Genomic DNA, 26,124 nt, shown 5'->3' with positions numbered 1-26,124 from the left:
CCGGATATTTTTCGACATCCCGAAAAAATGTTCATATCTAATGTTTCTCGTAAGTCGAACGGTCGGAAGTAGGGTAGCGTCTGTATGTGCTCAACTTAGTAATCACTATTTGCCTCTATGGTAGTTGCCATCTTGAAATGTAACATAATCCGAAATAACGTGACTTAAACAACTTGGAGTAGAGCTGAAAACAACACAGCTGGTGCACGGCGCCATTGCCATGTGATGATTACCGATGTGAGGTGCATGTGCCCGCTCCTTTGGCGCCAACTGCCTCGGACTCTGATTGGCTCTCTGTCACTATTTAAACCCCCATCTTTCTGTCACCTGTTGTCAGTCCGTCTGCGAAGCTCAGTTTACGCTAGGCAAGTTTTTCGACCCTGACTCACTCCTGTTTTGGCTCCCATCTGTTTCCCGGCTTCGACCTAGTTTCTGATCTCGATCACGTGTTTTGTTCTCCTGTCCCGGCTACTGACCTGTTTTTTTCCGCTCCCGACACTGCCATCGCTCCCGACACCGCCACTTCTGCAACCAAATGCTTTGACGGAAAATTTCCCTGGCGGTTGTGTGTGCAAAGCTTCAATCAGTTAAACTTTAATTAGATTGGTGTTTGTATTAGATTGTAGTTCAAAATTGTAACCACCCAGCTCTACTTCGCTTGCTTAGCTGCTACATTAAGCGAAAAATTCGACAGCATCAGACAGACCATCCCCAGTTCACATTCTTAATCCGCACCAACAACACTGATATTAAACAGGACAATCCATTCTCTCGTGTTTTACATGTTTTCTCTTTTCTTTTAGGAAAGGGGGATGGCATTTCCACTTAATGACGGAGAGTTTGAGGGGCAGTTTGAATGACGGCACAGCGGCTGCTCACAAGGGACTTTGGTCTTCTCCATTTTGTTTTGTGAAATAGTGAAATTGCTTTCGTCATGCCGTCCAACAGTCCTCCGGTCCCCCGGCTGCTCCAGACACCTGAAAACAAAACCCCCACAAATGTGGTAAGAGCTAAGTCTGACGCTACAATGATACTGAGAGGGGGTTTGGGTACTAGTACCGGGTCTCTGTATCTGTTCTGATATCAGCCTTGTTTTAAATATTGCTGTTTGTTAATCCCGAAAGTGGCCGATACAAATATTATCTGCTCCCCTGCAATCAGGAGCTAGAAATAAAAAGTCATGGAATCCAAATGTTGCCGTTCTTAAAAAGACTGGAGCCCATCCCAGCTATCTTCGGGCAGTGGGCAGGGGACACCCTCAACTGGTTGCCAGGCAGTCGCGGGGCACACGGAGAGACAACTCACTCGCTCATTCACACCTAGGGACATTTACTCACTCGCTCATTCACACCTAGGGATATTTACTCACTCGCTCATTCACACCTAGGGACAATTTGGACCAGCCAATTAACCTGACATGCATGTTTTTGGAATGGGGGAGGAAACCCACGCAAGCACGGGGAGAACATGTAAACTCCACAAAGGAGGTTTGATCTCATGACCTCAGAACTGTGCCGCACGCACGCTAACAAATGCGCTGCTGTGCTGCCCTCGTTACCGCATATTTTTCTTAATTTCTATTTGTCAGTGTAGCATGAAAATGGTGAAAGCAAAAGCCAACCCAAACTGCAAAATAGATGAAAAAAAGTAAGAGTTTATTCTAAGAAATGCACGTACTTGCACTCGCATCATGAATGAGCTTACTGAGGCTGCGATCGTGACTTTAAGCCTGGAGATGGCAGCAAAAAGTAACAAAATTTCAAATTCTTTACCGCTCTTTCAAAATCATTTGTCATTTAATGGGACCTGGTGTATTGAAACTCATTTAAAAAAATAAGAAAATTAAAATAAAATCAGAAAATAATTGTAAATCAATTTCACTTTTTCTGTTGGAAGTTTTGAATATTTTTATTAACGAAAAAAAGGTTTTTCAAATAAAATTCATTACTTTTAAACTAATCAATAGCTCAACTATACTTTCGATTTAATTAGCAACTCTTTGGAATAGTATAATTGTGACTTTTTAAGGAAAATACACTATTGTCTGGTTGACCCTACATTTTTGAAATGTAGCGTACACACGCACACACACACACATACAGTATCTGATATTAGCTGGTGGTCTGGAAGAGCAGGTTGTCATCAGTACCGGTAGGAAAAAAACGTCATCTTGCATCCCCATTTCAGAGCATTTGTTGTGGATGACTGCTTTCATATGTGTTGTTTTGAGAAAACAATGCATTTTTTTAACCTAGTGCTGCGATTACAAAATGAAGTACAAGTTACTCATCAGTTACTTCATTGTTCCCACTGAAGTATCGTTACAATTAAAATCGATCTTTGGCCAACCAAAAAAACACTTTTAAAGATATCTTGTATTATATAATATATACTACTGTATATTTTATATATATTTTTTAAATACTTCAGCTAAACCTCAATTAATTACCTGTTATGACAAGTAATATCATGATTACCGATGTGAATCACCTGTGCCCGCTCATTTGGCGGCAACCGCTGCGGGCTCTGATTGGCTCCCTGTTCCGACTTAAACCCAGTCCTGTCAATCCCCTTTTGTCAGTCCGTCTGCGAACCTCTGTTTTTAAAAGGCAAGCCTTTTTCGACTCTGACTCCCACCTGTCCTGTTTGTCTTCGGCTACAACCCGTTTTGATCCCAACCACGTCTGCTCTCCCGTCCCGACTTACGACCCGGTTTTGATCCCGACCACGTCTGCTCTCCCGTCCCGGCTGACGACCCGTTTCTGACCCCGACCACGTTTTTGCTCTCCGTCCTGGCTACCAACCAGTTTTTCCGTCCCCGACACCGTCATCGCTCGCTACGGAAGATCCACTTCCGTGTTCGGATAACAATCCGAGTACGAGAGCGACTTGCTTCCCGCGTCCAGCGAACATCGGATCCCCTTTCTGTCAATAAAATTGTGAGAAAACGTTACACGATTGGGTCTACCTGGTCGTGACAAGTAATTTTTCCAGGAGAAAGGAGGAAACATGCTCCAAAAGAAAATGATGAGAGCAAGTTAGGTGTGGATGTGGAAAGCAAAAAAAAAAAAAAACGACAGACTGTCTGATGCTGATGGGATCCTCCTCTTCTTACCCTGCCTTTGCAGCCTGGTTGCCTAGCAACTGCAGCAACCCAAAATAACCTGCCGTAACTTCAAAATAGACCAAAGATGTAGGAACCTATTGGTCAGACTCTCTGTTTAAATGCTTTGACCCTTACTTCATGATCACCCAGGAAGTGACATCATGCCGTTAAATCAGTATGAAAGTAGCGTTTGAGACAGTTGCTAAGCAGTTTCTGCGCCGTAGCAACTGCTCTCCTGTCACTGCATCACAAGGTCTGGTAAAAGAACCAGGAAAAGGGATAAATCCATTCATGGGAAAGAAAAATACTCTTAAGCTGACAGTAACTAGGATGTTGAAGACTATATCAACACCAGAGTTGAATTGAATAGAAATAAAAGCAACAGAGTCCGTCAGATTATTCAATGGAAAATTGATTTTATGGTCTGCCTCGAATTCCGATGATTTGCCACAAAACCTTTGCAAAATCCCAAATTATTCAATGCACAAGATAAGAAAGCTTTTAAGTTTTAAAAATGCTAAAGAGTTGATTACAAAAGCAACGTTATCACCAGTGATCTTTCTGTCATGAATCGGAACAGGATCAGGACCCAAACGCGTGACGTTTCTCGCTCAAGTCTTTTATTTTACGGGAAATGGGGAGTCATGCACGTTAGGCAGCAGTCTGGGGTAGAATGACAGGAAGCCAGAGGCCGACGAGATTGATATCAATTCACCGAGCAGATATCGGACAGATAGGGTCGATCCCGGACAGGACAGACAGGATTGATATCAAAACAGGATATCGAAATAAAACAGGACAAACTAGACAGGAACAAAACTGGAAACTGATATTAAACAGGACAAAATAAACGGGAACAATACCGGACAAGAAATACCGTCAGGAAACAGTACCGAGTCAAAACCCACGTCTTGCGGGGCAGAGGTTCGTTGACGGACTGACAACGGGTAAGCTAGAGCACTGAAGGGTATTAAGGTCTGGTTTCACACAACTTATTTCTATTGGCCAGAGTGAGGACAGAGAAGGCGGGTACAGTCCAGAGGAGGCGACTGTTGGGACACCCCCGAACAAACGACGAGTGGGCCGTCCGAGTAGGAAACGAAAACCGTTTATTCCTGTGAGTACGATTTGCTTTTGTTTTCAAAATTGTAATTGGAGCGTATTTTCTTGATTTCCTTGCTTCGTGTTTTATTTGATTGTGTTTGAGAGTCTAATTTTAACTTCTGCCGGTTGTTCCACTTGTGTATATTTGCAAAAGAGTAACCAATTGTTGTTAGGCGAGGGAATCTTCAGAGATCAATTACTGTTCGATTATGACCATGTCACGGTTGCCCATTGCCCTCATTTGGGCCTGCCCGTTTGGTGCTAGCTGGTCTTTGTTGCCTGATTGGCTTCCTTCCTATTTAAACTCTGTGCTCTCATTCACTCCTTGCCAGTCCGTCAACGAACTTGCTCTTGCAAGACTTGTATTTTGACTCTGTCCGGTATCCTGCTCGTGTATCCTGTATCTGGTATCGATCCCGCCTGTCTTGTCCTGTCCGGTATCTTGCTCCAGTATCCGGTATCCATCCCGCCTGTCTCATCCTGTCCGGTATCTTGCTCCAGTATCCGGTATCCATCCCGCCTGTCTCATCATGTCCGGTATGTAGCTCCAGTATCCGGTATCGATCACGTCTGTCTCGTCCTCTCTGGTATCCTGCTCCAGTATCCGGTATCGATCCCGTCTGTCTCATCCTGTCCGGTATCTTATTCCAGTCTCTGGTATCTGGTATCTATCCCGTCTGTCTCCTCCTGTCCGCTATCTTGGTCCAGGCTCCAGGATCTGGTATCGATCCCGTCTGCCTCGTCCTGTCCGGTATCTTGCTCCAGTCTCTAGTATCCAGTATCGATTCCGTGTGTCTTGTCCTGTTTGGTATCTTACTCCAGTATCTGGTATCTATCCCGTCTGTCTTATCCTGTCCGGTATCTTGCTCCAGTCTCCAGGATCTGGTATTGATCCCGTCTGTCTCGTTTTGTCCGGTATCTTGCACTAGTCTCTAGTATCCAGTATCGATCCCGTCTGTCTCGTCCTGTCCGGTATCTTGCTCCTGTCCCTAGTATCTGATATTGATTCCGTCCTGTCCGGTATCACTTGAAAAATAAAAAAATATCCCCTAGTTTTAACGCATGGTTTACTATTTGCACGTAATCCGAACGGCACTCCATCTTAAGTGAACCGAATTTCTTTCTTATTTTGGCACGGTGAGTGGATGTGTCACTGCCCGTTCATTTCACCATGATAAGGGGTTTTCATTTGTGTCCCTTAACTCCGCCACAGTGACTGCACTCTTACTTTCTACCAGTTTCATGGGTAATCGACTTGCCGTTGGCAAGGTACAGGGTCCGCAGAGGTGGCTTAGCAGAGTTGTTAGCCTCGCTGTAGCACTAGGCCAAACCTGGAGCCTTGCTATTGCTCTCTCCCGACTTTGCCTCACTCGATTCCTGGACCCGATAACAATCCACGCAGCACCCGCTGGGAGTCACGATTTCTTGGCGCTCTTCTGACTTCCCTCAGAGTACAATTTAATCGATTAATTTTTTTTTTTTTTTCATTGTAATGAGCCTTTAAAAGCTACCGGTCGATATGCTTCACAGACTGTCACACCAGTCTATCACAGTGGTGAACACAGCCAGTCACACCCACCCAACACAGAACGTCCTCCCTAATCTGTCTCTGCTGTCTAACAGAACACAATCCACTATACAATGATATCAAAGACAAAAAAGACAAAATCAATTCAAAATCCACGAAGTAGTGAACCAGCAATAACTGAAGCGCGAAGTAGCGAGGGGTTCCTGTAATACGTTTATTGAAAAGAAAAAAATAGATATTTTATGCGCTGCACAGAGACCACCGCAGACACGCAGTTTCGAGGGAACAGCTATCACATGCTTGCCTGTGTGAGCACTCAACTCAGGTGCATTGAGGGTCTTCATTCAAAAGAGAAAGCTGGAGCTGACCTGTCATATACATATGCACCAAGTTTATTCAATTGCGACGGTTTGCAGGCCTGATCATGTTAAGTTGGGCTTTGTGAGTCCTTGTCTTGCACAAACATGCTCGCACTGTTGCAGCTTATCACACTGTCGCAAAAATTATCAAACGTTCCTTCGACCCTTTACTCCTAAAAGTTAGATTTTTGATAAGGTGTTCAAATAATTCAAGGTACGTTGTGTAATATTTGACCACTAGATGGCACTGTATTGTCTAATGCGAACGACAACCAGTGCCAAGTGAACACAGCGTAGTAGCAAGATGCCAGACCAACATGGTGGCAAGGTATGGATTCCGCTATGTAAAATAAATACAAATTTGTCAACCTATGAATGTTTATAAAAAATAAGATTGGGATGATAGTTCATGGCAGCACGGCGGATGAGTGGTTAGCACGTCCGCGGCACAATTCTGAGGTCACGAGATCGAACCTTCCTGTGTGGAGTTTGCATGTTCTCCCTGCGCTTGCACTCCGGTTTCCTCCCACATTCCAAAAACATGCATGTCAGGTTAATTGCCCTGTCAAAATTGTCCCTAGGTGTGAATGAGCCAGTGATTTGTCTGTCCCAGTGTGCCCTGCGACTGGCTGGCAACCAATTCAGGGTGTCTTCTGTCTTCTTTATTAGATCTTGTTCCTTAAATAACCTATTGATAGATAGATAGATAGATAGATAGATAGATACTGTACTTTATTCATCCCGGCAGGGAAATTCACATTTCCAGCAGCATCCCTGAGCTGAGAACAATACAATAATAAAGCAAAGAGAATACAATATACAAATACCCAATGTGACGTGCAAATGCCCACTGTAGCGTGTTATATAGAATATCTAAATAGTGCTACACAGAATACATATTGCAATTAAATTCGGTAATATGCAATGTGTGGTTTAATGTGGGCTTTTAACTCTGCCGGAGAGTTAAAGAGCCTCATGGCATGAGGAAGAAAAGATCTCCTCAGTCTGTCCGTAGTACAAGACAGTGACAGCAGTCTGTCCCTGAAGCTGCTCTTCTGTCTGGAGATAATGCTGTGTAGTGTATGCGATGGATTGTCCATGATTGACCGCAGCTTTTCCAGTGCCTGTCTCTCAGCTACTGTTATCAGGCTGTCCAGCTCTGTGCCCACAACAGAGCTTGCTTTCCTCGCCAGTTTATTGAGACGAGAGGCATCCTTCTTCATGACGCTGCCTCCCCAACACGCTGCTGCATAGAAGAGGGCGCTCGCCACAACTGTCTCATAGAATATTTTCAGGAGCTTTTTGCAGATTTTGAAGGAGGCCATCCTTCTGAGGAAGTCAAGTCGGCTTTGGCCTTTCCTACATAGAGGTTCTGTGTTGGCAGTCCAGTCCAGTTTGTTGTCCAGCTGCACACCCAGGTATTTGTAGGTCTGGACAAATTCTACACATTCTCCTTTGATGGTTACAGGAACCGGGTGAGTTCTAGTTCTCCTGAAGTCCACCACCATCTCCCTGGTCTTGGTGGTGTTCAGGTGCAGGTGGTTTGCGTCGCTCCATCGGACAAAGTCCTGAATCAATTTCCTGTACTCCTCCTCCTGCCCATTTCTGATACATCCTACGATCGCAGTGTCATCGGCAAAGTTTTGCACATGGCAGGACTCAGAGTTGTACTTAAAGTCCGTTGTATACAGAGTGAATAGGAACGGAGAGAGCACGGTCCCCTGCGCGTCTAATTGCTGCGTTTATGGTTCCTAATCGATTGCTTAAGGCAGTTAATGCCCTCCCGGGGGTTAAGACACTTATTTGTATGTGCTAACAACAAATCTACCATTATACTGACTTAAAAGCAAATGAAAAACCAATTACCGTAATTCCTTCTTTATCCATCCATCCATTATCTGCACCGCTTATCCTCAGTAGGGTCTCGGGGGTGCTGGAGCCCATCCCAGCCATCCTCAGGCAGTGGGCAGGGGACACCCTGAACTGCTTGCCAGCCAGTCGCAGGGCACACAGACGGTTCGCTCGCTCATTCACACCTAGGGACAATTTGGACCGGCCAATTAACCTGACATGCATGTTTTTTGGAATGTGGGAGGAAACCGGAGTGCCCGGAGGAAACCCACGCAGCACGGGGAGAACATGCAAACTCCACACAGGAGGTTCGGTCTCATGACCTCAGAACTGTACCGCACACGCGCTAACCACTGCCCTACCGTGCTGCCCCAATACCTTCTTTATATTTCCTATTATTTTGCATTTCAGCTATTTATCTCATATTAACTCCTCTTTTAGTGCTTTTGCCTAGCAAATTGTTCATTTTATATACCTCTAATTTATCCTATGTTGCAGGAAAGTTATACCTATGTAGAATTTACTACGCTTATTTAATATTTGCCGGTTTGAATTCATGCTAGGGCGGGTTTTAACATTTTGTTGCTGTTATGTTAAAAACATGGCTTTCAATGTTTTTACATATTTACATGTTTTCCATTATAAACTTTCCATAAGAAGGCATTACGAAACTACAGCGGTTTTACAAACCTTGATTGGCTCAGGAGCGGTAGTGGAAGTTTCGTAACGGAAAGGTGAAGAAAAATACAGTATCCATTGCTCCTGTCGAACGGACATTTTTAAACCCTAAATCAAACAAAAACCTATGCCAGAAATACAACAGGAAAAGCTGGACTTTCAGCATTAGCTTCGATGACAATAGAAAGGAACTTCTCAATGGAAACGAAACGCATGGAGTATCTCTTAGAGTGAGTAATTGAAATTTTCTTGTGGAAAGCAAGGAGGATGGATTTTTTGCTCAAATAAAAGGGATTTTTGGTGAGTAAAAAGTGTCTATTTTCCTAAATAATATTGCAATTTTATGAAGTTATTGTTGATGCTTTTTTAAAATGTGTCGCAGCTGTCGCTGCATTAAATGTTTTATAGTCATAAAATAGTTATTAAGGGTTGGATTGATTCAGCCTCCTGAAGGCCTAGTTGTTAATCCACAGCCTACCACTTTGTAAATGATTAGCTCATCATTACCCCCTTTTTATAGCACGGGAACAAATTAATTTATTGCAGTTTACTTTATCCAAAATAACAGAATTACAAATGTTAAATAACTTACTGAACATGTAAATGTCAGGACCAGAACGGAGACAGGACCCACTTGTGTTGCGTTTCTCACAAGTTTTTATTGGAAGGGAGCGAAAGGGCTGCGCTCACGTTCCGGTATTTGCTGGACGCGGGAAGCAAGTCACTCTGGTACTCGGATTGTGCTCCGAACGCGGAAGTGGATCTTCCGTGGCAAGCAATGGTGGTGTCAGGGACGGGAAAAGCGGGTCGGTTGCCGGGACAGGAGAGCAAAAACGTGGTCGGGGTCGTAAGCGAGTCGGAAGCCAAAAAAATAGTGAAGACCTAGTTGGGGACAAAAAGAGGTTGGGAGCCGGGACGGGAGAGCAGACATGGTCAGGATCAAAAAACTGGTTGAAGCCAGGGACAGACTGGAGCAAAAAACGGGACAGGTGGGAGTCGGGGTCGAAAAAGGCGTGCCTAGTGTTCACTGGGGTTCGCAGACGTACTGCCAAAGGGGGACAGGCAGGAATGTGTTGAAATACTGATTGGGAGCCAATCGGAACCCGCGGCACTGGCGTCCCTGTGTGCTCTGCGACTGGCTGGCAACCAGCTCAGGGTGTCCCCTGCCCACTGCCCGAAGAAGGCTGGAATGGGCTCTAGCACCCCCGCGACCCTACTGAGGATAAGCCGTGCAGATAATGAATGGATGTAAATCAATTGCACATTGGTTTATGTGTATGCAATCAGGATGTTTTTAGAAAAATAGCCAGCAACAGGTTACTCAGGCAGATTGCGCCATTTGTTTTCCAGGAGGTGGACCCGCCGTCCCTGCCGACTTCGTTAGAGGAACTGGAGTCCTCCACTTCCCTTTGCAAGAAACGTGGACGGAATCTTGAGAATAACGACAGAAACAAGGGTATTTGTAATCATTTGTTGTTCAATGTCATGTTCGGTAGTGGTGGAGTGGAACCTCCAAAGTATAACTGGTTACCTCATACTTTCACGTGGTTACGTAATGTAGTCCTGTGGTCATTTCTATTATATGAAATTTAAAATAATAATGATATGTAGATATAATAAGTCAATAAATTGTAAATTGACAGACTGTAAAATCAACCGTCTACAACACAAAGTCAATTTTACCTAAGGGTTGCTGAAAACAGTCCGATTGAGGCTGGGCCGCATCAGGTTTTTTATAAGAAAAGATAAAAACATTCCAATGTTCTCAAATATCTTTATTTTTGAACTCAAAATAAGATGAAAAAAATAAACATAGAGGAAGTTAATAAAGAAATCAATTGTCATGATTACCAATGTGATGCCAACTGCCTCGGACTCTGATTGGCTCCCTGCCACCATTTAAACCACTCCTTTCTGTCACCTGTTGTCAGTCCGTCTGCGAACCTCAGTTTACTCCAGGCAGGCTTTTTTCGACCCTGGCTCACACCCGTTTTTACTCCCGTCTGTTCCCCGGCTTTGACCCGTTTTTTGATCCTGACCACGTCTACTCTCCTCTCCTGGCTTTCGACTCGTTTCTGATCCTGACCACGTTTTTTGCTTTGCTGTCCTGGCTACCGACGAGTTTTTTCCATTCCCGACACCGCCATTGCTCGCCACGGAAATCCCACTTCCGTGTTCAGAGCGACCTGCTTCCCGCGCCCAGTGATCACCCGATCGTGGGGGCAACCCTTTCCATAATAAGTAATAACATTATAATAATAATAATAATAATAATTTCCTTGTATTGTCATTCTGTGTAACAATGTACACAGAACGAAATGTCGATTGCACCTGACCCGTTGTAGCGAGCCGATGCAGCCGCAGCCAACAGAGGGCGCCGCCGACCACTTTTTAAGTCTTAGGAATGACTCGGCCGGGGCGCGAACCACCGACCTCCCAGTCTCAAAGCGGGCGCCTTACCATCTAGGCTACTGAGCTGAGCTAAGATTATTAAACTGTGTGTTCTATGCGCTAATAACTAACAAAAAGTAAAAACTAACAAAAAGAAACTAATTTAAAATACTAAATGTTTGGAGGGACAATGTGTATTATTTGAACACTAGATGTCACTGTACGGTATAGTGCAGGGCTCTCCAATGTGGTGCCCACTAGCCGCAGGTTGCCCCCTCAGAGTGTAATCTACAGACTGAAAATAGCTCACCAGTGATAGGTCATTGCGATTTTCTTGGAAATTTAATTTCAAACGGACATGATTTTTTTTCAATGGTTGACTTAACTTCCAATCATAGCAACCTGGTAATAACAACATAATAATAACCTAAACTCTGTTTAGGTTTGATTGATCCTGCTAGAGTCTCATAAACTTCTTTTCTTAAAAATATGAGACCATTTTTAAATATAAATAAATACAAAGTTAATCAAAATGACTTTTAGATTTTTCATTATATAAATGACGGACAGACCGAGGAGATCATTTCTTCCTCATGCCATGAGGCTCTTTAACTCCACCCGGGCAGTAAAAACCCACATTAAACCCCATCCCTACATTTGCACATTACCCTATTTTTATGACAGTGTGTATTTTATGTAGCACTATTTAGTGCTCTATAGCAAAACGTAATATTGGGTATTTTTGTATTCTATATCTTTATTTAATTATTTTATTTTCAACACTTGTCCTGTGGTGAGGGGCCCTCTCCTTGTGAGAGGTAAGAGAATTCTCCCACCATGGTCGGCTGTGTGTCGTAAGAGGCGACTAAAGTGGAGGGAGCGAGGGGACTGGGGATCCTCTCCTCTCTATCTCTACTCCCTAAGAGACAGCAAGGCAAAGAAAGGGGGGCAGGAGACCGAAAGGTCTCGCAAACCCTAGTTATAGGGTCACTAAATGTGAGAGGATGTGGAAGTACTGCGACTGAGTGGAAGAAAGAAGAAATTGGAAGGATTGTGACTAAAAGGAAGGTTTATTTTTTAGCCTTGAGTGAAACAAAGATGAAAGGAAAGTGTTAACTACAGCTCGGAGGTATGTATGGTAGAAGGTCTGGAGTTACGGGTGGACATGCTAGAGAAGGAGTGGCTGTGCTTGTGAGTGAGAAAGCAAAGGATAAACTGGTGGAGTGGAAAGAGATATCTTCCAGATTGATGTGGGTGAGATTGAAGTGGGGTGTAGAAGTATGGATGTTTATAAGTGCATATGGACCTGGTTCAGAAAGAAGCGCTGAGGAGAGAGAGGAGTTCTGGAAGGACTTGTCCGAATGTGTGGCAAGTGCGAAAGAAGGGTGGAAAGTGGTAATACTAGGTGACCTGAATGCTAGAGTGGGTGATGAAACGGTTGAAAATGTGATTGGTAGATATGGAGTACCAGGAAGAAATGAGAGTGGGAAGAAATTGATTGAGTTATGTGTGGAAAATGAGTTGATGATTGGAAATACATTGTTTAAAAAGAGGGACGTGAATTAGTATACCTTTGCCAGAGTGGATAGTGGCAAGATGGTGGACAGAGCACTGATGGACCATGTAGTGGTTAAGAAAGGGATGTTAAGTAGATTGTTGGATGTGCATGTTTACAGAGGTGAAATGAGTGGTATGTCTGATCATTTCTATGTGGAAGGAAAACTGAGAATAGATGGACCAGCTCAGTAGCCTAGATGGTAGTGTGCCCGCTTTGAGACTGGGAGGTCGCTGGTTCGCGCCTCGGCCGAGTCATACCTAATTGGTATAATGGCGGCGCCCTCTGTTGGCTGCGGCTGCATCGACTCGCTACAACGGGTCAGGTGTATCGACATTTCGTTCTGTGTACATTGTTACAAAGAATGACAATACAAAGGAAATTATTATTATTAATTATCTTGGAGGGCTAGTTATAAGAAGAGTGTGAGGGAAGAGGTGAAAATGTCAGAGTTGAATAAGGCAGAAAAGGAAAGAGAGTTTAAAGAGAGGATAAGGGAAGAGTGAACTGATTAGTAGAAGAGTAATAGAGAGTGTGGAAATTGAATGGAAGTGGTTTAAAGAGGCAGTGTTGAGGAGTGCAAAAGAAGTGTGTGGAATGAGAAAAGTTGGTCGAGGTATTAGGAAAGGAAGTGAATGGTAGAATGATGATGTATCAGAGGCTGTGACAGAAAAGAGACGTACCTTTGAGGAGTGGCTGCAAAATAAGAGTGGCGATGCGTATGAAAGATATAAAGTGAAGAAAAGGTTGGTAAAAGCGGCAGTGGAAGCAGCGAAAAGGAAAGCAAATGATGAATGGTGTCGAAAGATAGGAGTGAACTTTGAGGAAAGGAGAAAAGTGTTCTGGAAAGAAGTGAAAAGAGTAAGAAACAGTGAGTCTGGAAAGGAAGAGAAAGTGAAAGATAAGGACAGTAGATTGCTGGTTAACGGTAGTGCAGTCAGGACGAGATGGGCAGAGTATTTTGAGGAGTTGCTAAATGTGGAGGATGGGAGAGAAGTGAGACTCGAGGCGATCGATGGTATGGAGCGAATGCCCGTGTTGGGTGATTTAAATGTGAAGCCTGTGGAAACATGGGAGGTGCAAGAGAAAGAAATGAAAAGGGGGGAAGGCACCTGGGTTGGATGGTTGTACTGCTGAATTTCTGAAAAAAGGTGGCACAGCTATGATTGACTGGTTAGTACGCTTGTTGAATGTATGCTTTTTAAGTGCTGTGGTTCCTGTTGATTGGTGTAGTGCATGTGTGGTGCCATTGTATAAGGTTAAAGGTTATAAGTATGAATGTAGCAATTGCAAAAGGTAAGGATGTTTATTTGGCTTTCGTGGACTTGGAAAAGGCGTATGACAGAGTTGATAGAGAGGCGTTGTGGCAAGTGATCGTGATGTATCGAGTGGGTGGAAAGTTGTTGGAAGCATTGAAGAGTTTTTATATGAACAGCAGAGCATGTGTAAGAGTAGGGAGTGAGACAAGTGAGTGGTTCCCTGTGTTGACTGGTGTGAGACAGGGGTGTGTGATGTCACTATGGCTGTTTAATGTGTACATGGATGGCGTGGTGAGAGAGGTGAATGCAAGAGTATTTGGCAAAAGTGTAGAGATGATGGGCAACAGTGGAACGGTGTGGCAGGTAAGTCAGTTGTTGTTTGCAGATGACACAGCGCTTGTGGCTGATTCTGAGGAAACATTGAGAAGGTTGGTAACGGAGTTTGGAAGAGTATGTGATAGGCATAAGTTATGTGTGAATGTTGGTAAGAGTAAGGTGATGAATTGTTTACGTGATGGAATGGGCATGACTTTAGAAATCAGGTTGCATGGAGAGGTGCTGAAAGAAGTTGAAAGCTTTAGGTACTTGGGTTGTGATGTGGCTGCAGTCGGTGGAACGGAGTGCAAGGTATTGCACAGAGTAAATCAAGGAAGCAAGGTTTTGAGAGCTCTAAAGAGAGTGATGAGCAACAAGAGTATGAGTATGGATGTTAAGAGGGGACTGTATGAGAGTGTGATTGTGCCAACTGTGTTGTATGGTGCAGAGACTTGGAGCCTGAACGCAGATTTAAGAAGGAAATTGAATGTTTTTGAGATGAAGTGTTTGAGGACTATGTTAGGAGTGACAAGATAGGATAGATTGAGAAATGAAATTGTGAGAGACAGAACTGGAGTAGTCATAGAACTGAGCAAGCGTGTTGATAAGAGAGTACTCGGTTGGTTTGGACACATGGAGAGGATGGATGAGGAGCGAATGTTGAAGAGGATCTGCAGAGCAGAAGTCAATGGAAGGAGACCAAGAGGAAGGCCACGATTGACGTATATGGATAGTCTTATGAGTGCACTGCAGGAAAGAGGTCTAAATCTAGTGGAAGCTAGAGCTCTTGTTGGTGAAAGGAATGAGTGGAGAGGTGTTGTGAAAGGATAGTGGGATGTTTGGACGCGTTCTTAAGGATGGGCTGTGCACCCGTATGATGCGGCAGGGGTAAACCAGTGAAAGCTGTCGGGCCCTGCTGTTGAACAAAAGAGTGTGTTGTGTCACCCTGACCCGAGTGACATGGCCGCTTTCTTGTGTCCCGTTTCATCTGGAGGGACGAAAGCATGACCAACTTAGGTGCCGAGGTGCCTAACTTGTTTGGGTGTTTGGGTTGGCCATGGTCCAAAAATTTTTGTGTGTGTTTCTTCCTTTTATTTTCTTTGTTATTGTATGTGTTTGTCTTGCTGTCAGTCACCCTTCTTGAGGGATATGACCATGGTAGATAGATAGAATTTTCAACACAAGGATACTGCTGGAAGTGTGTATTTCCCTACGGGATGAATAAAGTTTATCTATCTATCCATCTATCTATCTCTCTATATCTATCTATATCTATCTAAATGCAAACGCCACCTATAGAAGGTTTGAGTTTGGCTATCATTTTTATGTGCTTATAATGATTTTTTTTAATTGAATTAAATTTTAAAGACTTTGGATAAAAAATGGACTGAAAATGAACATACTGGTATTCGAAGTTCAATGTGGAGGGTGTAAATAGAATGTCAGCAGCTAAAAATGACCTCTGTCAAGTGCGGGCGCTACAGGACAGTCATAAAAAACAAAAATAAAGACCCTCATTAAGCTCCTTGTGAAATCAGTACAAATGGCCCATTTCCTGTTGTTTTTACTCTCTAGATGAAGCAGATGACAGAAGCTGTGACTCCCCTGGACTGGTGAGTAAAACAGTTCCTCCATCTTGTCTGTTTCTCTTCCAAATACACCAAAATTTTGCTATTTTTTGTAGCGGATGTATGAAATGAGCATTTCTGGCCGTGTGTGCAGGGTGAGGCAGGGAGATTGCGTAGAAAGCCGGTCCCTAGAATCACTTTCCAGGCTGGAGATCCAGATTACGTCAGCAGGAGACGGAAGGAAGAATGGCTCGGTCGCTGGAAGATAGAGGTCATATGGAGCCTTTTTATATACGGTTTACTTGGAGTAATAAAAAAGAAAGATCTTTGTGTTTCTATTAAGAAATGGCTATAAGTCATGCTTGGGTTGTTAGATCGGTCTTATACTTTGTACTATTTAACCAAGTTGCTAGTTTAGCCTTTTTGTGCTGTTCTCTGAAGGGAGTAGTACACACGGTTGTAGGAGATCTTAAGTTTTTGGGCAATTTCTCACATGGAATAGCCTTTATTTCCTACTAGACTATCTATCTATCTACCTTGGTCATATCCCTCAAGAGGGGTGACCGACAGCAAGACAAACACATACAATAACAAAGAAAATAAAAAGGGGGAAAAAATTACAAAGAATACACACTCAACAGCAGGGCCTGACAGCTTTCACTGGTTTACCCCTGCCGCATCATACAGGTGCCCTGCCCATCCCGCTATCCTTTTACAACACCTTTTCTCTTATTCCTATCCCCAACAAGAGACTTACTAGACTAGAAAACCTAAAATTCTAGTTATAAAAAAATAGTCAACATGAATCTTTGAGTGCTGACTTTTAACATTGTTGTTTTAATAGAGCTGAAGTGGGTTTTTTGCTTTGTGAGCCGGCCTAGCTTTGGTGACATATTCTAAACTGCAGGTTTAAAGTGATGCGGCTCATTATTCTCCCGCGCTTATTCCAGCATTGTCTCGCGGGCCCAAATAAACCTGTTGGCGGGCCCGATCCGCCACATGGGCCGTATGTTTGACTCTGATACGTATCAAATACATACGATTTGTGAAGCGATTTTTATGTAATTAAATGCAACTTAAAATGCTGTTTAAAACTATAATGGCTTTGGACTATTAGAGAATCACTCGCGTTGAGAAGCGAGAACATTTGTAGATGGCATTTCCTGTTTTGGTAAGGTCAAACTTGTTCTTTCCTGAGAGAGTAGAATGTCTTTCTAAGAAAGCTGCTGAGTCAGCATTTTCACCGCTACAGTCTCCAAGGCTTGGTGAGGACAAGTGGTGCAGAAAATAGATGGATGGATCTCTACAGTGACCTACCTTGATTGCTTGTGAAATTTTGTGATCCTGGTCTGAGAGAGTAGAATGTATGTTGGGAAGGCTTCTGAGTCGAACAAAAAAAATGGCAAGTCATCTTTTTGAACAGTTTTCACATCTGGAGTACCTGACTGCCTGTAAAAATTGATATTCTGTGTGGCGCCAGCTGCGGCTCATTGACAGATTGGCTTTCCGTCTATTTAAGCTCAGTGCTCTCACTCTTCATTTGTCAGTCCGTCAACAAACCTCTGCCCTGCAAGACGTGGGTTTTGACTCGGTCCTGTTTCCTATTGGTATTCCCTGTCCAGTATTGTTCGCATTTATTTTTGTCCTGTTCAATATCTGTTTCCAGTTTTGTTCCTGTCTATTTTTGTCCTGTTTATTATTCTCTCCCGTTTTTGTTCCCGTGTAGTTTGTCCTGTTCATTCTCGATATCCTGTTTCATTATCAATCCTGTCTGTCCCGTCCTGTCCGGTATCGACCCCATCTGTCCGATATCTACTCGAGCAATTGATATCCATCTCGTCAGCCTCTGGCTTCCTATCATTTCACGCCAGACTTCTGCCTAATGTGCATGACTGCCCATTTCCTGTAAAATAAAATGCTTGTGTGAGAAACGTCACGCGTTTGGGCCCTGATCCTGTTTTGGTTCATGACACCTTCTTGTCTGGGAGAGTGGAATGGAAAAAAATGTCAGCAAAACTAAATGTGCTGGGTCAGTTTTATGTGGCATTTTTTTCACATCTAGGTCAACCTTGTCTGCAAGACATTGTGTTGGAATTGAATGTTTTTTTTGTTCTTAGAAGAGGGGGATGTCTTTCTAGAAAAACTGCTCAGTCAGCAAAACCAAAAGAGTTGAGTATGTTTTTCATATCTATGGTAACCTACCTTACTGATTGTGAAAGATTGTTGTCAAATTTAAAGTAATTACCCTTTTTCTTGGGTGGACAGACACCAACAGATAAATGTACATACTGTAGTTAAATCCCATACAAAAACATTATCACCACAGGAGGTAGAGCGCTCGTGATGGGATCAAGAGGTCGCAGGTTCGATTCCCGATGTCGAAGTGTCCTTGGGCAAGACACTGAATCCCTAATGCCCCCAATAAGCATGTAGGCACCTTGCATGGCCGACTCCCTATTGGTGTGTGAGTGTGTGTGTGAATGGGTAAGTGTGAAGCACATTGTAAAGCGCTTTGGGAGAATTAAAAAAACTTAAGTAAGCCTTTAGAATCAAGGTAAAAATGCAGAGCTGTGAGAAAATCTTTTATATGGACAAAAATGACCTAACAATCACATTCTATTTCCACTTTGTCTTATATAAGCAGTACATTCACAAACTTGATATGCACACATCTAAACACCGTTCCCACGGTGACATCGTCACACTCAAATCCAGGGGGGATTCTGTTAACGTATCTCCACGAGTAGCAAGCCCGTTGTGGGAGTTCACCTCGTCATTCCCTAGGCGAGAAAGCCTGTAAATCTATCTGACCAATAAACAGAGCTTTCAGAATGTGAGAGTGCACCAGTCAAGGAGACGAACAGAGGGGGGAAACCGTCAAAGGATGGCAGACGCGTTGGGAAAATGACCGAACGAAAAAGAACCAGGGAGGAGCAATGCCACTATGTCCCATCTGTAAGTTACACATTGTTTTTGAGAACATAGTCCTTCCTCTTTAGGATTATCTTCGAGATTGCTTCTACTTACCCAAACTCAACTCCTATACTTCTATTTTGGACCTTGCTGCTTTATATCTGTCAGTTTTGGATTGAATTGCCATTTTTATGAGTTTTATGCTCATTGAAGTTGAGACAACGTTCAACTATTTATCTAAGGTACACTGTGTATTATATTTAGCACTTCCCCCACGAGAATAGTAAAAATAAACTTCATTCATTTAACAAAAAACATGTTGGTTTGATTAATACGCAAAAATACTTGAACTATCAATAAACATGCATTTTTTAAAATATTCCTAGGTTGAGAAATTTGTATTTATTTACATATCATTAGCAGTGTCTGAAACTCATGCCAAAAAGTTAGCGGACTCCAGGGCAGACAACTCTGAAAAGTTGCCTGCCCCATTTTTCACAACTCGAAACGCAATAAGAAGACTCATCGCAAAAAAAAAAACATTGTTGCAAAGTATTAAGGATTGATAATCAGAATATATAACAGAACAACACTTTTAAATTAAGTTTATTATAAATCTACTTATAACATTCATTGCATGTATATGACATCGCTGTTTTCCATCTGCCATCAGTGGGTACCTTTATTTACTCATCTTCATTCATGCAATGTTTGCGTTGTGTCGCTTCTACAAGCCACGTGAACTCCTTTTTCCACGATGCAAACATTTACGATTTGTACCGTCATAAATTTTGTTAGCTTCTTTTGAATCTTTTTTCTGGGGCTGAGGTTTTGGCTTGATTCCTAACCACTCATCCATTTTTCTTGTGTTCTCTGTGCGTCTTCTTTGGAAGATGATATGCAAATGCACGACGTTATTACCCTCGGGAAAGTCCGGAAGCACAAAGTTATTCTGATTAGCTGCCAAGTATGCAAATTGCCAAACAAACCGAAATTACGGAATTTCCAAACCGAACCTTGACAGATTGGTTTCCGTCTATTTAAGTTCACTCTTCCTTTGTCAGTCCGTCAACAAACCTCTGTCCCGCAAGACGTGGGTTTTGACTCGGTCCTGTTTCCTGTTGGTATTTCCTGTCTGGTATTATTCCCCTTTATTTTATCCTGTTTAATATCGGTTTCCAGTTTCATTCCCGTCTAGTTTGTCCTGTTTAATTTCGATATCCAGTTATGATATCAATCCTGTCTGCCCCGTTGTTTAATATCGGTTTCCAGTTTCGTACCTGTCTAGTTTGTCCTGTTGATTTTCAATATCCTGTTTTGGTATCAATCCTGTCTGTCCCGTCCTGTCCGGTATCGAGCCCATCTGTCCCATATCTGCTCGGGCAATTGGTATCAATCCCGTCAGCCTCTGGCTTCCTATCATACCATGCCAAAATGCTGCCTAACATGCATGACTCCCCATTTCCCTTAAAATAAAAGGCTTGTGTGAGAAATGTCACGCATTTGGGTCCTGATCCTGTTCCGGTTCTTGACACCACCAGGGCTGTAGGGGCACCTTTTCCTGTGGTGTGTCTTAGGCAAGTACAGCCTGGTGGCGCCCAACCCTCTCCAGGCCAACATATGTTTCCACCGGGTCTCGAACCGAGACCTTTCGCGTGTCAGGCAAATTTACTCGTTACGAAATGCATATTGCACCAAAACACCATTATTTTTCTTTGAGCATTGTTTTCGGTCTCCCCCAAAATTCCCTTGTATTTCCTTTATGTTTTTGCACCGTTAATAAATAAGCTAAGAAGTAAGACAGTATAAGAGAGGGGTTTAACTTGTGATTGTGTTTTTGTGTCTCAGTTCATTTTGAGGTCAGGGTCAGTCACGGCTGTAAAGGGGGTGCGGTTTTGAAACGCTTCATTGGCTAGGTCAAAGGGTTTCGGGGGTCACAGATCAAGGGGGTGTCACCTGGGAGTCAACACACTGGCCGGGCCGCAGGGTTCGCTAAAGTTCAAAGTCGTAACTCACGGCCGCCTTCCTTATGTCTTTGGAAATGCTGAATAACAGGAACGCTTGTGTTATCCCTCATGGCTTCTTGAATATGCTCAGTACTTAAAAGAGTTATTAGTTACTGTTACTAGTTACTTCATTTAAATGTAATTTCGTTAGCCTCTAGGATTACTGACATCAAAAAGTAGTGCATTACTCTGAATGTGACTGTACAGTTACAAATTAGCACCACCTAAAACTGCTCAAAATACCCAATAAACATAATAAAAGGAATACAAGAAAATGTGCACCACAACCTTTGTAAGCAGTGAAGCCTTCATATATCTTGTGTAATCTTGAGAGCTTGCAAACCAACACTGTCAAGAACCAGAACAGGATCGGGACCCAAACGCGTGACTTTTCTCACACAAGCCTTTTATTTTACAGAAAATTGGGAGTCATGCACGTTAGGCATCAGTCTGGAGTGGAGAGACAGGAAGCCAGAGGCCGATAAGATCGATACCAATTGCCCAAGTAGATATCGGACAGATGGGGTCGATACCAAACAGGACGGGACAGACAGGATTGATAATGAAACAGGATATCGAAATTCAACAGGACAAACTAGACGGGAACGAAAACTGCAGAGGGTAATAAACAGGACAAAAATAAACTGGAACGAAACTGGAAACCGATATCAAACAGGACAAAAATAAACGGGAACAATACCGGACAGGAAATATCAACAGGAAACAGGACCGAGTCAAAACCCACGTCTTGTGGGGCAGAGGTTCGTTGACGGACTGACAAAGGAAGAGTGAGAGCACTGAGCTTAAATAGACGGAAAGCCAATCTGTAAATGAGCTGGAGCTGGAGCCACATGGGCGTGGCCAATTGGGCGCCGTGCCAACCGTGACAGACGCTCCATATCCATTTTGTCTATTGGCTTCAAACCACTCGAACATTTATTTTTAAACATTTTCCTAAAACGTGATCAAAATTAGATGGGAAGAAATGTTTTTTAGGCCGATTGAAGAGTTGCCTCTCACTCGGGGAAAATCATTCTGAAAAGCATCCTTGAACATCTGACATTTATTTGGCGTTTTATAAGAGGCGTTTAATTTGTGCCATGAAAATGTGTGACCTCAAAATTAGAAATACTCAACCAAGACAATTTACAGATGCGTAATGTAGAAAGATCAATCTGTGCTCAGTCAATAGACACATAAAATCCCTCATTTTTAAGGACAAACCAATAAATAATCAATAACAATCAAGTAAACATTTCTTTTATCCCTGTAAGCCAAGAAAAGGCTCATGAGCTTATTAGTGTCACGACCAGAACGCAATCAGGACCCAAATGCGTAGCGTTAATCACAAGTTTATTGATAGAAAGAGGAAGGGCAGCGCCCACGATCCGGTGCTCGCTGGACGCGGGAAGCAAGCCACTCACGCAATCGGATCATGATCCAAATACGGAAGTGGATCTTCCGGAGCGGGAGATGGAGGTCCCAAGGACGGAAAACCAGGTCGATAGCCGGGACAGGAGATGAAAAATGTGGTCGGGATCAAAAACGGGTCTTTAGCCGGGACGGGAGAGCAAACGTGGTCGGAATCAAAAAACAGGTCGGAGCCGGAGACAAACGGGGAGATCAGGAACGGACAGGTGGAAAAACGGTCAGGGTCAAAATGCTTGGCTTGTAACAACAGAGGTTCGCTGACGGACTGACAAACGGAGAATGAAAGGACTAGGCTTGTAAAGGGACAGGGAACCGATCAGGTCGCCCGCAGCGGCTGGCGCCAAATGAGTGGGCACAGGTGATGCTAATCAGTAATCATGACAAGTAGAACCGTAAATAAAACAAATATGTGCTATTTATGAAGTATGTTCAGTGGGCAACTGTAAAGTTGTCCCTGTATTACCGTGGTACTGGGATTATATACAATTTTGGTATGTAGATTTGATGTTGATGCCATAATGTATGATACCGCTCAAAACAGTGACAATATTTTCATGGTTGCCATGGCGCCCAATTGGACCCGCCCGTGTCCTGCCAGCTGCACCTTGTTGACAGATTGGCTCCCTGTCAGTATTTAAACTCTGTCCTGTCAGACCCCTTTGGTCGGTCCGTCTGCGAATGTCCTGTGTTTTTGCTCATGTTTTTCTCCCGCTACGATATGTTTGATCCCGACCACGTCTGCTCTCCCGTCCCGAATTACGACCTGTTTTGATCTCGACCACGTCTGCTCTCCCGTCCCGAATTACGACCTGTTTTGATCTCGACCTTGTCTGGTCTCCCTCCCCGAATAACAATGCGTTTTTTTATCTCGACCACATCTACTCTCCTTTCCTGGCTTTCGACTTTTTTCCCGTTCCTGACACCGCCATCGCACACCACGGAAGTCCCACTTCCGCGTCTGAGCAACCTACTCCTCGCAACCAGCGATTTCCGGATCGTGTGTGCGCTCCTTTCCCTTCTTCCCTATAAAACTGTGAGTAACGTTACGCGAGTGGGTCCTGTTTCCGTTCTGGTCCTGAAAGATATTGTGCATGAGGGACTCTCAGCAGAGATTCTAATCATGTAATATCTGCCACTCTTTTGGAAAAACGTGTCTGGGGACAATAGTCGATGTTGAAATTTATTACCAACTATTTTTATTATCAATTTTTGTCGACTAAGCATTCCAGCCCTACTTTCCATTGCTCTCCTTTCTTGTAGTATTAGACACAAGACACACTCTGTGCATCTGAATATTTTACAAACCTATAGCAATGAGGATTATCTCTTTCTCTTACTACATTTTTGTGTCAAATTGTTTCTGTGCAAAGTCGGGGTGATTAGAAGTTTACGAGGTCACAAGTCAAGAGAAACTGAGAAGCGCTTTCGGGTCAGACAGAGGGGAGAGTGAATAGTCGCTCTCACTTTTACTGTCTTTTTCACGGACTAATTTACGTCGTCACTTTACTGTCGCTTGTTTCACACGTTCATTCCCTCACATGTTTGTTTACAGGCCAGCTGGAGTAGTGAACATTTATTCAAAAATATTTTTATTTTTGCCCTGGTATGTTGTTGCTGCCTTTGACTCAGTCCTGTTTCCTGTTTGTATTTCCTGTCTGGTATTGGTCCCGTTTATTTTGTCATGCAAATGGAGACAGTTGGAGTGGGTTGTGGTTACAGTTGAATTGAGCTGGTGGTCAAATCATAAACACAAATGCCAGATGTCTTTGATGTTTACAATTGGTCAACATTAGGTGTGTATGTCAAACTCAGTTTGGGGCTAGATCCAGACTTTCGGTTCTCAGGTGTTCCAGATCGGTAAAATAATGTAAACTTAACATTTTTTACGGATCTGCGTTTTTTTTATTTTTAACAATGACTAGTATCAACGCAGCTCAAAACGGCTAACCTGGGTTCCCGGGTGACCTGCTTGGGCCGAGGTGGGATCGAACCATATGATGCGGAGAGGGTAAACCAGTGTATGCTGTCAGGCCTCTCTGCTGATATAGGGTTTCATGGCACAGCAACCCACCCCCTTGTTGTGCTGTGGACTTGATGTTCGGTGTTAGGTTGGGAAGAGCAAAGTGGAATGAATGTCTGGTGAATGTGAGTGTGTTCTTGACTCTAGTCACCTCCCACTAGAGCAGGGGTCGGGAACCTTTTTGACTCAAAGAGCCATAAAAGCAAAAAATATTAATTTTATTTTGGGAAAGAGCCACACCATATATTATGAGACAAATTTACTAAATTGCTAAACCGGCGCCCCAGACAAAAGCTTAGTCTTCAGCACATTTATTTTTGATGATTTGATAAAAATTATGAAAAGAGAATGCCAGAGCCCCTGTCCCAAATTCAACAAACATACCACTTTAAACTTGTCTCTTTCTTGCAATTACTCAAGATCGGTTAAACTCCTTTTGAACCTTTTTTTCATACATATTGGTTTCAAAACCAGATGCAAGCATTTATTTTGTAAAAACGTCACAACATTCTGAGAATAGGGAGCCTTATGTGCTTACCTTTGGCGAGAGATGGGAGGGAATGCTTGTACTTTTTGCATAGCTCCACCCATCCCTCCCACTCACCCAATCAAATGACTAAGTTCTCTTCCGGTGTTTTGGCGTATTTACAGTTCTGTGGATTCATCATAAAGTATCTGAACACTGAACACAGATTATATAGTGAACTTTTAAATAAAGGATTCTTTAGCGTTGTACAGCCAAAACGAGTTTTTTTTTCCCCCTTTTTTTGTGTGACACCTTGACTGTAAATTGTAGTGAAAAACGTGCCCTATATATACTGCGAAGTGTTACCGTTGTTTTAGGCTTTGGTTTGGCTTTTGGATTTGGATAGGATAGACAACTCCGGTTTTGAACAAGATGGAGAAATTTTGCATGCAATCAAATTGGTCTCTGAGCCACAGAGACTCTTAGAAAGAGCCATATATGGCTCGCGAGCCATAGGTTCCCGACCCCTGCACTAGAGGGATATGGCTTCTGTATCTAGATAGAAAGATCAGTAGAATGCTTTATCATTCAGCCTACTTGTGTTGCCTACAGTAAATATTATGACTATACATTTCCAAGCATAACACATTTATTCACAAACAACAGGGGAAACAAATATTTACATGTTTGGTATTGAATGCATTACCTGTTTCATTGTAACAGCTGAGAGAATGCAGTTTTACTCTCCACACTATACAAACTGAAGCGGGAATTATGAAAAAAAAAAAAATCTTTATTATTTGTTTCAATTGTAGTTCTCAGGGGCAAACTGGCTATTTTTTCAATAAATTGCATTAATGTGTGCTGGTTACATGCTCTGCATTATTATGCGCTGCTGACCTAATTCGCAAAACATTGGGAACCGGACACGAGTAATTGTGGTGAAAGCGCTGATACATTACCACCAGTGGTGTCACAACCAGAACGGAATCAGGACCCAATTGCGTAACGTTTACCACAAGTTTTATTGAAAGAAAGAGGAAGGGCGGCGCCCACGATCCGGTGCTCGCTGGACGCGGGAAGCTAGTCGCTCTCGCAATCGGATTGTGATCCGAATACAGAAGTGGATCTTTCATAGCGGGCGATGGCGGTGTCAGGGACGGAAAAACAGGTCGGTTGCCGGGACAGCAGAGCAAAAATGTGGTCGGGGACAGAAACGGGTTGTAATCTAGGGCGGGAGAACAAACGTGGTTGGGATAAAAAAAACAGGTCGTAAGCCGGGACGGGAGAACAAACGTGGTTGGTATCAAAAACAGGTCGCAGCCGGAGACAAACTGGGTGATTAGGAACGGACGGGTGGAAAAATGGGTGCAAAAAGCGGGACAGACAGGAGTCAGAGTCAAAATGCTTGCCTTGTAAAACAGAGGTTAGCAGACAGACTGACAAAAGGAGAGTCACAGGACCGGGCTTAAAAAGGAACAGGGAGCCAATCAGATAGCCCGCAGCGGCTGGCGCCAAATGAGCGGGCACAGGTGAAATTAATGAGTAATCATGACAAGTGGTACAGATGGCAT

At 43.3% G+C, this 26,124-nt stretch overlaps 1 protein-coding gene across 4 annotated transcripts in view; it reads left to right on the top strand.

The window, feature by feature from the left end:
* The window catches only part of dnmt3aa (DNA (cytosine-5-)-methyltransferase 3 alpha a), a 65,167-nt gene that overhangs the window by 6,441 nt on the left and 32,602 nt on the right, over positions 1-26,124 (top strand). For 2 of the 4 annotated variants that reach the window (XM_088325606.1, XM_088325605.1), the window contains exons 3-7: positions 804-1,003; positions 4,116-4,223; positions 9,977-10,082; positions 15,722-15,759; positions 15,869-15,985. In XM_088325606.1, the coding sequence (XP_088181732.1) occupies positions 935-1,003; positions 4,116-4,223; positions 9,977-10,082; positions 15,722-15,759; positions 15,869-15,985 (438 nt within the window). In that variant the 5' untranslated portion in view covers positions 804-934. The remainder of the gene's footprint in view (positions 1-803; positions 1,004-4,115; positions 4,224-9,976; positions 10,083-15,721; positions 15,760-15,868; positions 15,986-26,124) is intronic. The other 2 variants (XM_088325607.1, XM_088325608.1) reach the window with 2 other exon arrangements.

This window comes from Urocampus carinirostris, chromosome 20 (genome assembly GCF_059441175.1).
Source record: "Urocampus carinirostris isolate Australia breed hairy pipefish chromosome 20, RoL_Ucar_1.0, whole genome shotgun sequence".
Lineage (NCBI taxonomy): Eukaryota > Metazoa > Chordata > Actinopteri > Syngnathiformes > Syngnathidae > Urocampus > Urocampus carinirostris.
Note: the sequence above shows the minus strand (reverse complement) of the source record. Positions and strands in the feature narration are given on the sequence as shown.